Source organism: Mustela nivalis, assembly GCF_964662115.1.
Source record: "Mustela nivalis genome assembly, chromosome: 11".
Classification (NCBI taxonomy): domain Eukaryota; kingdom Metazoa; phylum Chordata; class Mammalia; order Carnivora; family Mustelidae; genus Mustela; species Mustela nivalis.
Window position 1 is genome coordinate 105,388,126 of NC_139030.1, and position 15,704 is coordinate 105,403,829.

The 15,704-nt window shown below is 39.0% G+C and overlaps 1 protein-coding gene across 1 annotated transcript in view; it reads left to right on the forward strand.

Moving 5' to 3' along the window:
- Positions 1-10,385, forward strand: part of GTF3C3 (general transcription factor IIIC subunit 3) — a 38,554-nt gene extending 28,169 nt beyond the window's left edge. The window contains exons 14-18 of the mRNA XM_082689047.1: positions 146-383; positions 968-1,158; positions 3,079-3,203; positions 6,958-7,110; positions 8,693-10,385. Coding sequence (XP_082545173.1) covers positions 146-383; positions 968-1,158; positions 3,079-3,203; positions 6,958-7,110; positions 8,693-8,815 — 830 coding nt within the window. The 3' untranslated portion in view covers positions 8,816-10,385. The remainder of the gene's footprint in view (positions 1-145; positions 384-967; positions 1,159-3,078; positions 3,204-6,957; positions 7,111-8,692) is intronic.
- Positions 10,386-15,704: the final 5,319 nt, after the last annotated feature.

Below are 15,704 nucleotides of genomic sequence, written 5' to 3' on the forward strand. Positions count from 1 at the left end.
TATTATCAGAAGAGTGTTGGCAAGAATTCAGGCCCATAGATTGTGGTTATTAAATTTAACCTTAAAACTGATCATATGAAATTTTCTAATACTGCTATTTCCTAAAGTACAGTGTCCTAACTGATTTTCACTGGTATCATTTTAGCAATATTTGCTGTACTCACGAGTGTCTTGACAAAAGATGACTGGTGGAACCTTCTATTGAAGGCCATATATTGCTTGTGTGACCTATCCCGATTTCAGGAGGCTGAGCTACTTGTGGATTCTTCATTGGAATATTACTCATTTTATGATGACAAGCAGAAACGCAAAGAACTAGAATACTTTGGTCTTTCTGCTGCAATACTGGACAAAAATTTCAGAAAGGCATACAACTATATCAGGTAATTTTCTAATAGTTTATTTTAGAGTTGTTGAAAGAGTATGTGTATTCACTTTGGCTTAGTCTCTTATGCTCAAGAATTAATAAGTTGTTTTAACTCTCTTGATGCTCACTGGTTAATTCAGGTCATTGGTGATTCTCAGGGGCATCTCCTTTCATATAGCCTCTTGTGCCTTAATCTCCCCATTTATAAAATGATATCATAATATTACCACCTGGTAGGATTATTGTGAGGGCTAAGTGGTTTATTATATATAAGGCCTTTTAACAATGTCTGGCACACATTATTATTAACTATTATTCCCTGTTCATTGTACTGCAGCTCTAGGGTCAGGGGGAGAAACAGTGAAACTTAAACTACTTGATTTTTTTGTTATTGTGTTGAAAAGAACAAATAAGATGTAGAAATACTAACTTAAGCAGCGTTTTCTGGGAAAAATCTTTGTGTAAATGTTTCTGTTTAAATACATTGAGACAATGTGCTTTTTCTTGGAAGATGTTGCTGCACTGAAGGATTTCATTCTTAGAAATAGAAGTTTTTCTTTTACACAGTTTTTTATCCTCACCGTCTTTCTGCAATTTTAGGGTAATGGTAATGGAAAATGTCAATAAACCTCAGCTCTGGAACATTTTCAATCAGGTTACCATGCACTCCCAAGAAGTACGACATCATCGCTTCTGTCTTCGTCTAATGCTGAAAAACCCAGATAATCATGCCCTGTGTGTCTTAAATGGACACAATGCATTTGTATCTGGTAGTTTTAAGCATGCGCTTGGTAAGTGTCTTCAACATGACTTTGTGGATGAAGTGGTGGTTAACAGGTTGGCCTCTGGAGTGGAACTGCCTGTGTTTAAATCGCACTCAGTTTCTTTATCTCTGAAATGAAGGTAATATTTGGACCTACCTTATAAATTATTGTGAAAATTAAATGTGTAATATAAAGTATTTTTTTAATGCCTGGCCCATATACTTAAGGAGCTCTTAGCAACAATGATAATATTAATACTTATTTTCCTTATGAAGCTTTGGTTTCAAAAGGCTGAAGTAAGTCATAATTCATTTTAAAGGTTAACAGTTCCCCTGCTGAGGCTTGATTTTTTTTTTTTTTTAATTTTGAAGATTTTTTTAAAAATTTATTAGAGAGAGAGAGTACACACAAGCAGCGGGAGCGGCAGGGAGAGGGAGAGTCAGGCTCCCTGCAGAGCAGATAACCCAATGTGGGGGTCAGTCCCGGGACCCTAGGTGCCCTCCTTTTTAAGAGAGGGAGCATGTACAAGTGAGAGAGGGGAGGAGAAGGCAGGAGAATCCTACGCAGGCTCCACACCCAGCATGGAGCCCAACACAGGGCTCTATCTCATGACCTGAGCCAAAATCAAGAAACAGAAGCTTAACCAACCGAGCTGCCCAGGTGCCCCGGGTTGTTTTTAAAATAATTTTCATTAATTATGGATGCATTGCCACCTGATTTCAATTTGCTGTAGTACAAAAAAGGATTTAAGATTTGCTGATAGTTCCTTGAGGAGACAAGTCTTTATGTCAAGATTTATTTACATGGTGCCTGCTAATTGTAATTAAACTCCGGGAAAATTAATCACTTGAAATCTTCTGTAATAATGAGTCAGAAGCAAGTAAGTAGAAACATATTTGGCCAAATGTTTAAACTTAAATTGAGGCATGTGTCTCTTGCTGGCTAAAAGCTAATGATGCCAGGTTTACTTCTGGATAAACTGGGATGTTGACTGTTTAATACTTTCAGTGTTTCTTCACGTATAGCTGGAATTTTTATAATCGTTCAGCCAGTAACCTTGCACATCAGACGTTGAAACTCGTCTGTTGTGTGGGGAATTGTTTAATGTTAAGAAATATAAAGGAGAGATTTATGTTGTTGTCTTATATTTAGGACCTTTTACAAGGGTAAAAATAGGAAGTGCAAATGGCAGTCTTACCATCTGTGCTGCTAAAGAGGTTCTGGGGTGCAGAACCTTCTGGCATAGAAGCTGGAGAGAATGGAGGTTCTTATTTATGTATGACAAATTCTAGATCATCCCTTTAGAAGAAAAATCTGCTTAAAAATTTTCTTCAGTTCCCCTGTCTCATATGGTTAAGTTTTTGACATGAAATAATTGCATATATAGAATACATGGAAACACGGAAAACATCTTTTTCTCAGGAAACAACACCATAATCTAAAAAGCAGAACAGAACTATTTTTCTTTTTCTCACCTCCATGATCCATCATATTTGAATTCATAAAAAACAGGTCATTTAATTTTACAGACGAATTTGCCAAAAGACACCTTCTCTTGTTTCTTTTAAAATAGATTTAAGATCATAAAGTAGGTTTATGATCATAATTAATAAATTGTTTATGATCATAATTAATAAATCATCACAATTAATAAATACTATTCTACATGGAAGTGTCTAGCTGTGCCTAGAAGAAAGTTACTTTCAGTTGCTCACATTTCATCTTTGTAGTCAGGATACATTTATAGATGTAAAACCTCCAAATTTTATTATATTTTATGCATTGTTTTAAAATCCAAATTAATGTGCATCTGATTGATATTTTAGAAAACATACCTTGCATATGTTAAAAATCAGTTCTGTTTAGCCATAAAATACATTTGAATAAGTGAAGAAACAAGGAGCCATGCTCGTGTCACACCGTTTGACATCACTGTTCTTTTTTCAGGACAATATGTGCAAGCCTTTCGCACCCATCCCCATGAACCTCTCTACAGCCTCTGTATAGGCCTGACATTTATTCACATGGCGTCTCAGAAGTATGTCTTAAGGAGACATGCTCTCACTGTGCAGGTAATTCATTTGGCTTTCTCATTTCTTGGTTTTACATTCTTTAAAAATAAATATACTTAATGCTTCTATTGTCTTGCTTCAAAAGTAATACCTGCTTAGTGTACATGATGAGAGTTCCCAACACCTGTCCCTGTGTTCAGCACTCACGGATTTAACATGTGGTGGTGCTCCTGGCTAAGACTTAAGTAGCCATGTAGAATGGGTTTACAGCCAGATCATACAGAAAGAAGATAGCAGAATCTGGAGGCTTCCGTAAATTCTAGAGCCCCTGAGGCCTCCAGCCTTCTAGGTCCTGAAGACTGATTTATTGTAAATCCATTTAAAATACATGTATGAAAATATATACAATAATGTGAGTGTATGTGGCTGTGTGACTATTTCCTTACATCATCACCAACAGATTGCTTTTATTTTTATTTTTATTTTTTTTAAGATTTTATTTATTTGTCAGAGAGAGAGCACGAGCGAAAGTGAGCACAGGCAGACAGAGTGGAAGGCAGAGTCAGAGGGAGAAGCAGGCTCCCTGCAGAGCAAGGAGCCCGATGTGGGACTCGATCCCAGGACGCTGGGATCATGACCTGAGCCGAAGGCAGCAGCTTAACCAACTGAGCCACCCAGGCGTCCCAACAGATTGCTTTTAAAGCTTTCTGGTTCTTTTTTTTTTTTTTTTAAGATTTTATTTTTATTTATTTATCTGACAGACAGAGATGACAAGTAGGCAGAGAGGCAGGCAGAGAGAGAGGAAGCAGGCTCCCTGTGGAGCAGAGAGCCCGATGTGGGGCTCCATCCCAGGACCCTGGGATCATGACCTAAGCCGAAGGCAGAGGCTTTAACCCACTGAACCACCCAGGCGCCCCAAGCTTTCTGGTTCTTAACAGAAATTTGAAATTAGTCTTTTCATATTCTTGTTTACTTTTTTATGTAGCTCGTGTTCTCTAATAAGAATATAAATTCCAGGGATGCCTGTGTGGCTCAGTAGGTTAAGCATCCGACTCTTGATTTCAGCTCAGGTCATGATCTTGGAGAAGTGGAGTGGAGCCTGCTTAAGATTCTCTCTCTTCCTCTGCCCTCTTCCACAAGGTGCATGTTCTTTCACAAAAAAAAAATATATATATATATATATATATATATATATATATATTTCAAAAGATGAGGGAGTCATCTGTTTTGTTCACCACTGTGAACAAAACTTTTTAAAAGTTCTGTTTTTAAAACTTTTGTGTTGTTTTTATGTTTGTATGTTTGATGCATTTTATTTGATTACTTATTTTCTTTTCACCACTGGATGTATTTATTTGCAGAGAGGGTTATATGTTTGATGCATTTTAAAGACTTTTTTTCAAGTAGTGTGGAAGGAAAGAATATGTTGGTTTGAATGGAGTAGCAGGATTGAGTAAGGATTTTTTGTTTTGTTTTTCAAAAGTAAAATGGTTAATAGAAAGCCTAAATTCAAAAGATGATAACTGTTGAAGCTGGGTATTGGGGTCTGTTATAATGTTCTCTTTACTTTTGTATATTCGAAAATTTTCATAATAAAAAGTAAAAATGAAAGCCCAGAAATTTTCCTTTTCTTGGGTATTTATTTGTGATACTTGTTCACTTCTTGCTCTGTGCTTTTTTTCGCTCTTAACGGATACTTCTGCTGTATGAAGTATGTAGGATTGCGTATAAATTAAATATGTAATGAAGGTGCGCTGTGCTGGAGATGGGCAGGTAGCAGCGAGTGTACAGGCCGAAATTCCTTGCCCTCACTAAGCTTATGTTCTGGTAAATCCTGATAGGAAATTTTTATGGATTGACTTATATTAAATAGTTAAAATATGTAGTTTTTTGACCCGGTAAGGAAAAAATTTTATATACTTCAAAGTAATTTAGAAGCTAAATTTCAAAGCACTCAGCGTTAAACAGCAGTTTTTAATTTGTTGGGGATAGAGATCAAGCAATAAGAGATGGGTATATAGGAGTTTTTTGTCCTAATCTTTGTACTTTTGTGTATTTTAAACATTTCCATTAAAAAAGTTTCCAAAAGCAAGTTTTATCGTAAATACCATGATTCTTAAATTGTTTTAATTTCTCGTGAATCTATTTCTTCATGCTATGTGACCAGTTTGTTTCCCTTTAGAGTACTTAAAAAAAAATCTCATATGTTTTACTAAAATCTTTTATGATTTCTTCTCTCTGTATTTAACATTTTATAGGCAGTGTATACTTGGGCCCTTTAGTGAAAAATGTGATAAAAATGTTTGAAATGTTAACATTCTTAATGTTAAAACTCTTTTGTTTCTATGTCATTAAAATTTTTTGTCATATTTTTGTAGTTTTTGTATTTGATAATTCATAGTACCTAAGAGATAAGTGTCTATCCCCATTACCTAGTTTTTATTTTTTTATTTTTTAATGTATTTATTTGACAGACAGTTCACAAGTGGGCAGAGAGGCAGGCAGAGACAGAGAAATCGGGAAGCAGGCTCCCGAGCAGAGAGCCGGATGCAGGGCTCGATCCCAGGACCCTGGGATCATGACCTGAGCTGAAGGCAGAGGCTTTAACCCACTGAGCCACCCAGGCGCCCCCATTACCTAGTTTTTAAATCACTAATTACTTACTGAGTGTTTCAGGGGTCTCCTAAATTTGTTAAAAATTTCTTAAGATGTAGCAGGTAGCTCAAATCCTATTATTGTATCAAAAGCCTTGCAAGTTTATTTACGTTGCAGCAGTTCTTTTGGGATTATTTACTATTCTTCCTCCAATTTTTGCAATTTATTACTTTAAAATAAGATTTGATATTTGAGACTAATAGTTTGTCTGTTTTACTTAACTAAGAACCATAATTTTCAGTATCATAGAGGTCATATTTATATATAGAAGTAGGTTCTTTTGTTATTCAGAAAGTGATTTTTTTTTAGTGAGCATAATTATTTTTATCCCTAAAATGCTTTAATTCTAAAGATTCATTAATTTTTATTATTTGTTTATGAAGAAAAATTTGTGACCATATATTTGAAAGCAGATCACCCAGGGAATAGTTGCATTTTATATTCCGTATTCACAGATAATATATTTGTTTAATTACTTAACATAGGACGCTTGTACTTTTGCAGTTTGTAACTTTCTGTGGCTGGTAACTACATGAAAGGTGGAAATTAATACAGGGAGAGATAAAGAAGCAAGTTGCTTTTGGACACTGTAATACACATGGAGTCTGCATTATTATAGCTGCACTCTGAAATAACCAGTTTTTCTGTAAAGTCTGAGTCAGAAGCTTCCAGGGGAAAAAAATGACTTTTTTTTTTTTGGTTAAGAAGTTAATAAGAGAGGCAACTTACAAAAAGGTACTATTTACCCAGAAAGCTGCTTCTCCCTGAGAAGAAACCTTTCTAAAATTATTTTAAGGGCTCAGATTTTATATTTTGCTTAAGGTTTTAGACATCTTGAATCAAAAAGTTTATTGGCCTCTAACGTCACAAAAGCCAACTTGGAATCTTCAAGAAAAAAAAATCCTGTCTTATTAGAAATTATGGATCTTTGACAATTGTGACATTTGACTTTGTTTTCTGTGAATATTTTATCCTTAGCTTAAAAAAAAAATCTATTATACCTTGACTATACTGTGATATGGAACTACAGACCTATGTTCTTTGAGGATGGGACTCTTTTTTTTATTGTATTTTGTGCAGAGTATACCTGGCACTTATATTGGTTCAAATACGTATTTGTCCAGTGATTACAATACTGAATTGTTTATCTTTTTGGTAGGGCTTTTCTTTTCTTAATCGATACCTCAGTATACGTGGACCTTGCCAGGAATCATTCTACAATTTGGGCCGTGGTCTTCACCAACTGGGGCTGATTCATCTTGCGATCCACTATTATCAGAAGGCCCTGGAACTCCCTCCACTTGTGGTAGAGGTATTTTATGATTTACTTCTGCTTTTTTTTAAAAAGATTTTATTCATTTATTAGAGAGAGCTCACAAGCAGGGGGAGTGAGGGAAAAGAAGGGAGAGAATCTCAAGCAGACTTCTTGCTAAGCACAGAGTCTGACGTGGGGCCTGATCTCATGACCCTGAGATCATGACCTGAGCCAGAATCAAGAGTTGGTGCTTAACCAGTTGAGCCACCCAGGGGCCTCTGTATGATTAATTTTAAAAACTGATGAGTCACTTCATTTCATCTATCAATAAGTACAGTTAGCCCATGTACTTAGTCCAGACAGTGAAATAAATTGTGTATTAGAATGCATTTTTTTCTTTATTGAATGTATTTATGTAATTGTGTTCAGCAACAAGTAGCTCTTCATCATTCTGGCCTTGTGACCTGATCAGCAACCATGTGGGTATACACAGCTTGTGGTTATGACCATCTCAGTTCCCTTAAGGTAGCCCCTGTGGTTTATAGGTATGAGCTGATAGACACAAAGCCCGAGTATTGAGTAATGTAGCCATTGTTCATTTTCAAGTTCAAATATAACTGAAGTATTTCTTTATAAAGATGGAAGACCAGTATAAATATAGTTTTGTTTAAGATAAGGTAATACAGGGTAAAGTGTTGCTAGTACTACGATAATCTGTGTTTAAAGTCTCATTCCTATTTAAATTTCCTAAGAAAAATACTGTTTTCATCCTCACATGCCCTCCCAACTGTTTTGTATTCCCCTTGTTCAATGTTAGTCATTAAGCAAATGAATACATACTTTTATAGTTATGCTGATGAGATACATACACTTTTGTGTTCTTTATTTCATAAATACCTTTAGGTATTGCTCCTTAAGCGTTATGGGTCATTTTTCGTTGTTGTAGGTATTTTTACAGTTGACCCCAAAATTTTGTATTGGGGAAGATTTAGAACATAGATCTAACCTACTCCATTGAGTTCATTGCTTTGCTATTTAAGTAGAAAAAAAGGTAATAACACCCCTAGGGTAATTATTATTTTTTAAATTGGTATATGTCTTCTTATACCTATCCTTTAAATGCCTTTCTGTTATATAGTACAGGTATTCCCCATCTAGTCATTTGTGTTATAATATTTTCTTTTTTAAATGAGTAAGTTTTATGTTTTTAACAAATTCATATCTATTAAGCTTTTCCTTTATAGTTTCTACTTTTGCTATTATACTTAGAAGTGCCTTTCCTACCCAAGATTATATTATATTATTTAGCCATAATTTTTTTCTTTTATGGTTTCGTTTTCTTAATCTTAGATTCTTAATTCGTCTGGAGTTTATTCTGCTATTATTTTGGGGTGAAACTTTTTTTTTTAACTTACTGGTTAGACATTTTTAATTATTTAATAATATAATTATTACAGCGATTAACTGAATCAACATTACCTAATAAAAATTTAGATCCAAGGTATATGCCTAGTTTTATATGGTTTTTATAGTATCATGAATTTTATTATTTATTATTTATTTAGTATTCTCATGAAATTGTCCTGATTGTCAGTTTGAAATATAACTCATTTATATGAATACATATTTTTCCTCCTAGGGTATAGAAGTTGACCAGTTAGACTTACGAAGAGATATTGCCTACAATTTGTCTCTCATTTATCAGAGCAGCGGGAATATTGGAATGGCTCAAAAGCTTTTGTATACCTATTGCTGTGTATAAAGTACCTCAACTGAGAGAGAATCATCGGTGCTCTGTGTGTGGACCAGTGTTCTCCAAGGGCTTAGGATTAACCCCCAACTGGAAATGACAATTTCAGAATTATCCGTGTATTTAACTTTTAATATGTGATAATGATCTTTCGGTATGCAAAATTATCGTTCCTTTAAGAATTTGTACATTCTTCTGTCATTTTCTTTTTAGTAAAATTGTCCCCAAAGGTGAAATGGAGAGTGTTAGCCTTTAAGCCAGCTTGGGTTGACTGTGCTGATTTTTCACTCATACCGTTTATTCATCTGTGCGTTCAGTACTATATATTAAACACCTGTGTACCAGGCCCTGTGATGGGTCCTTGGAATACAGTAGTACGGCAGACGTGACCTCTCAGTACGGTTCTTTAACTACAGAACTTGAGTATACGTTCATTTGAAAGAGATGTTTGCTGCGTTTTCCGCCGACATTCTCATTGTTGAGTCGTCCTCTTATTTTTGCTCTGTGGCTGTTGCACGGGCAGTTTCTCAGATAACAATAGAAAAGGGTGTTGCTTATTGAAGGAAAGACCAGTTGGGGCTCTTTTTCATATCAACACAATTGTGTGATTCACTTGGCTCCTATGAAAATGATTTGAAATGGTTATGTAGTAGGAAGACACATAATTGAGTTAATCTTTTACTTACCACCTGCATGTATCTTAATTGTATAGATCGAGACCTGGGAGACTGGCATAATTCAAAACATTCTGTTCCAAGGCAGATTAAAAACATGCATTACCAGTGTTGGTGGTTTTCAGACCAAAAAATAGGAAAAAGAGGACAGTGTTCAATAATGTGACTTAGTTTGCATTTCAAGATTACTAGGAATGTAGGAAGACTAGGGAATTGTATGTATGGAATAAAGTATTGCTGTGATAAACTACAAGAACTAGATTTTTTTTTTTTATTAAATATGGTATGTTTTTGAATCTAAGATAACAATACTTTTAAGATACACTACAGGTTTACTAACAGCTCCTTTCTTTTTAGGGGAAAAATGTTGTAATAAATGTACATATGGATTATGAGACCTAGTCTAACTGTGGGAGGGAAACAAGAGACTTAGGATCAAGACATACAGTGAGGGCTTTTTAGGAATTCTTAACTGCTCTTTATCCTTTGTATACAACTTTGTAGTTGAAAAGCAAAATTTGTATATATTAAGTAAATGTATCATGCACTCTGCATGTGTGTATTTAAATGTATATATACTTTAAATAAATTCTATTTTTATAATTAAAAATTAATTCTTTCACATGCTTACATATTTTATTTCCTGCCATTTGCAGGTAATAATAAAGCTGATAGTTTGTAAGTTGGAGTTATATCTTTGAATCCTATGGAATTGGGTATTCTGTGTTCTGAGTTTTTCTTTTGAATTAAACTTAGTGGGCTCTTGGGGCGCCTGGGTGGCTCAGTCGATTGGGTGTGTGCCTTCAGCTCAGGTCATGATCCCAAGGTCCTGGGATCAAGCCCCTGTTCAGGAGGGAGCCTGTTTCTCCCTCTCCCTCCTGTTTGTGCTCTCCCTCTGTCTTGGCTCTCTCTCTCAAATAAATAAAACCTTCAAAAAATAAAAAAAAAAAACCTCACTGGGCTATGACTCCAGTTGAAGTGCTTAACAGCCTTGTAGGAAACAATAAATCTCCCTAGCAGTATTTTTTTTAAATAAATGTTGATTGAAACTTGATCTTTCATTTTTTTAAAAAGACTTTATTGAATGATTTGTGAGACACTCCAAGCAGGTGGAGGGGCAAGAGAAGTAGGCTTCCCCACTGAGCAAGGAGCCCAATGCAGGACTTGAATCCAGGACCCTGGGATCCTGACCTGAGCCGAAGGCAGGTGCCCAACTGATTGAGCCACCCAGGCACCCCTCTCTAGCAGTCTTTTAAGAAAAAATGTTGATGTTGCATGAATTTGTTTAGCATTTAAAATCAAAGCTACCTAAATAAATAAAATAAAATAAAATCAAAGCCACTTGCTGTGTGTTTACTATGTTACTGTATGCTAAGTATAGTGCTGGATACTCCAGATACGGTATTTCTGCTCCTCTTAGAGAATCACCTGCAAGGTACAGGTTATTGCTGATCTTCTCCCTCTTATGTATGAGAAATGTCATTTTCAAGATCACTGGCAAGTTCGTTCACAGGAACATACTTACTCCAATTCAGAGTAACAACATAGAAGTTGAGCGTAAGTTTATTTTAGAAAGAAAAAGGAGAATGGCAGTATTTTTTCTGTTTGCTAGGCCATCAGCCTGTTAAAAAAGCCCCTGTAGTAAACATCTTTGGAGGTGTCTTTTAAAAAGCTGATACTGGGGCTGCCTGGGTGGCTCAGTGGGTTAAAGCCTCTGCCTTCAGCTCAGGTCGTGATCCCAGGGTCCTGGGATTGAGCCCTACATCAGGCTCTCTGCTCAGCAGGGAGCCTGCTTCCTCCTCTCTCTCTGCCTGCCTCTCTGCCTACTTGTGATCGCTCTTGGTCAAAGAAAAAGCTGATACTCATTAGCAGGCATCCTCACTCCAGCCACGGGATCCTGACAGCCACTTTATACAGTAAGATCTTTTTCTACTGGTCTCTGTTGATTCAGCTGAGTGTCTCCTAAACCAAGCTGGACCAATCAAGAGTTTCCTCGGACCTTCCCTGGGAATTTTAGATTGAGATGGAGTTCTTCTGTAGGTTTGGAACAAGGAAAATTACTGCTTTTCCTGTGGGCCAACTAGCAGTTAACCCCTGTTGAGCAAGAAAAATAGAACCGATGCATTACGCAGGACCGAGATGGAGAGGAGACTCCGTGGTTCTAGAGATTTTTCCAGTTTCCACTCCCATCCTTTCTACAGCTGTGTTCTTACCTTTGTATTCTTTGTGTAAGATTTGCCCTCTTCTATAATTCCACTTTGAAATTCATACTAGCTGGAGTTTTTCTGTTACTTGCACCAGAAGTACTCCTGATACACTGTCATTCCAAGTATCTTTTACTTGGGGAGAAAGTCCATCTCTAAGTTTTGGCGGTCACTCCCGAAACTCTGCCCCTCTGCCTGCCCTCGGTCACACGGGAGGGCAGTGGCGCCCCAGCGTCTGCGGGTCACCGCGCATGGTCTCGCCTCGAGCAGAAACACGTCCGGCAGAGGTCGAGGTAACGCCGTCAAGCGCAGAGTCTCCAACGCCACCGGAAGGCCGTGCCCGACGGGTACCTGCTTGCGGGCTCACGGCAAGAGGCTGAGGACGGGGACTAGCCGCACCGCCTGCCACTTCAGGAGAGTCCGGTGTCGCGCTCCGCAGAAGGAGTTCAAACACGTGCACAGGAGAGGCCGCCGAGACGCGGGTTCCTCGGCTCGGCGACCGCAGCTGCGTGCAAGGGGCCGGGGTGGCAGTTCCGATGCCGCGGGTTCCAGGAGGCCACACCCGCCGCCTCGAGCAGGCGCTGGCCCCGTTCCCGAGGGGGCTTCTGGCGAGCCTCCGACCCGAGGAGACCCGCTCGGCTGGGCCCTGTGGATGTCCCGCCGGGCCCGTCACTATTGACAACTAGTCTGCGCGTCTTGTGGGTGATTCGCGGGGCAGGACGTAGGTTTGCCCGGAGGCGCGGGACGTGTACGATCTGCTGTCACCCCCGCGGGGAAATCGAGCTCGGCGCGCGCCTGTCGGCCTGGAGTCGGGGCGCCGCTGGGGCCAGCACGGCCGTGAGTCGCCGCGGTGCTCTCGCCCGTGCTTCACCGGCTGCGCGGGGACTCCGTGTCCCTGTGCCGTCCCCAGCGGCGAGGTGGGAAGCGGCTGCTGCATTTGCAGACCTGGGAGGTTGCAACCTGCCTCCGCACGTGCTCACAGCCCTTGCCGAGCTTTCCCTTCCAATCGCTTTTGTTTCCCGTATTAAAAACACTGGGCCCTGTTTTTCTCAGAGCTGTAGGCACCCTCACCTGATCTGGAAGTACGTCTTGGTCACTTGTGTTTTCACCGTTTTTATGGTGTCTCTTTGTAAAACTCGGTTTTCTTTCTTGGCTGATGTGAAACTTCAGAACAAAGTATTTAGGAAAGTGAGAAAGTTCTGGAAAACCCGGTGGTTCTTAGGCCGATCACAGGGGAAGGCCGACTGGCCCCATCTCCGTCTGGACCGCCAGAGTCGGGGACAGTAGGACGTGTCCGGTCGTGGCGGGGACGCTCCCGAGTTCTGGGAGCGCAGCAGCGGCCGGGAAGCTGTGGTGGAGCCCTCGGACACCGCGAAGCACGGGTGGAAGCTGCCGGACTTACACGGCTCGCCTTTGAGACCAGGTGCGGGGACAGAGAGGGCACTGGTCCGTGTGCTCCACTCCCTGACGGCTCCGCGCGGACTTCCGGCTTGGCCGAGCGGCACACGTGACCCTAGTTTCCCGCGAGGCCGGAAGTCGCCGGGTGGGCCAGTCGGGAAGCTCCGTGTTGAGGAAGGCGGGGCGGGGGCGGGGGCGGGGGCGGGGCGGGGGGCGGGGGCGGTGAGTAAGGACTGGCAGCTGTGGGCCAGCTTCCGGTCTCTCAAGAGGCCCAAGAAACTCCTATTTTTTATTAAAATAATCATCATCATCATCATATTATTATTATTATTATTTCAGGGGCCCCTGCTGGCTCAAATGGTAGAGCATGCAGCCCCATCTTGGCATTGTGAGTTTGAGCCCCCCGTGTGGCGATTACTTAAAAATAAAATCTTTAAAAATTACACGTATTATTTCAAATACCGAACTTTGATTGTTAGTGGTTCTTGTGGCCTGTTTCTGTAATCTTTGCTTACTTCCAGATCATGCTGGTGTTCTCCTGTGTGTTTTGGTTTTTTATTCAGTTAATTAGAACAACAACAAAAAACCCCCAAAACAGTTAACTAATTTTGCCCACCCTCTGGAAACCAAAAATCTATTCTTTTTTTGTTTTGTTTTTTAGATTCCAGAGGTGGGAGAAATCATATAGTGTTTATCTTCTTTTTGTCTGTCTTACTTCACTTAGCATGATGCCTTCGAAGTCTGTCATCACCAAAGGCAAGCTCTTAATCTTTTTGATGGCTGAATATTTTTGTATGTGTACATATATCATGTTTTCTTTAAACACGTATTGATGGACACAGGTTGTTTCCATATCTTGGCTATTGTAAATAATGCTTCAATAAATATAGGGGTGTATATGTTTTCAAATATGTGCTCTTGTTTTCTTTAGGTAAATATGCAGAAGTGGAATTCCTGGATCATATGGTATTTCTATTTTTAATTTTTTGAGGAACCTCCATACTATTTTCCATAGTGGCTGCACCACTTTGCATTCCCACCAACAGTGCACAAGGGTTTCCCTTTCCCCACATCCTCACCAACATTTGTTATTTATTTTTTATCCTAGTCATCTGGCAGGTGTGATAGCTCATGGTGGTTTGGATTTGCATTTTCCTGACACTTAGTGGATTGTTAAGCATTTCTTCATTTACCTATTCACCATTTATCTGTCTTCTTTGGAAAAATGTCTATTCAGAGCTTCTGCCCATTTTTTAATGAGGTTTGTTTTGTTTTGTTTTGTTTTTTACTGCTGAGTTCTCAGTTCTTTTTATATTTTGCATATTAATCCTTTTTGATTTGCAAACATTCTGTAGGTCACCTTTTCATTTTGTTGATGGTTTCCTTGGCTGTACAGAAACTTTTTTTCTTTTTGAGAGAGTGAGTAAGCGGTGGCGGGGAAGAGGGAGAGAGAGAATCTTAAGCAGATTCATGCTGAGTGTGGAACCTGATGCAGGGCTCAATTCCAGAACCCTGAGATCATGACTGGAGCATGGAACATCAAGAGTCTGATGTTTAACCAACTGAGTCACCCAGGCTCTTTAGTTTGACATAATCCCACTTGTTTATTTTTGCTTTTGTTGCCTTTGCTTCTGGTGTCAGATTGAAAAAAATCATCACCAAGAGACTGATATCAAGGAGCTTACTCCCTGTGTTTTCTTTTTTTTAAGATTTGTTTATTTGACAGACAGAGATCACAAGTAAATAGAGAGGCAGGCAGAGAGAGAGAGAGGGAAGCAGGCTTCCTGCTGAGCAGAGAGCCCGATGTGGGCCTCAATCCCAGGACCCTGAGATCATGACCTGAGCTGAAGGCAACGGCCTAACCCATTGAGCCACCCAGGCTCCCTCCCCCTGTGTTTTCTTCCAGAAATTTTATGGTTTCAGGTCTTACATGCAAGTGTTAATTTTTGTGTATGGTGTAAAGTCCAGTTTCATTCTTTTGCATGTGGCTGTTTAATTTTCCCAGCACTAATTATTGAAGAGACTGTGTTTTCTACATTGTACACTCTTGTCAATGTAAAATAACCATATATTCCTGGGTTTATTTCTGGACTCTGCATTCCGTTCCATTGATCTCTAGGTCTGGTTTTATGGCAACACCATACTGTTTAATTAGTCTAGCTTTGTAATCTAGTTTGAAATCAGGGACCATGATGCCCCAGCTTTGCTTTTCTTTCTCAAGATTGCTTTGGCTATTAGAGGTCTTTTGTGGTTCCATGCAAATTTTGGTATTATATGTCTTTCTGTGAAGAATGCCATTGGAATTTGAGAGGGATTGCGTTGGGTCTGAGATTGCTTTGGGTTGTAGGGACAATTTAACAGTATTAATTCTTCTAATCTGTGGACATGAAATATCTTTCCATTTGTTTGTGCTCTCTTAATTTCTTTCATCAGCATCTTACGGTTTTTAGTATACAGAGCTTTCACTTCCTTGGTTAAGTTTATTCCTGGGTATTTTATTATTTTTGATGCACATGTAAAGAAGATCATTTTCTTAATTTCTCTTCCTGATATTTATAAATTAATTTTTTTTTAAAGATTTTATTTATTTATTTGTCAGAGAGAGAGCGAGTGAGAGCGAGCACA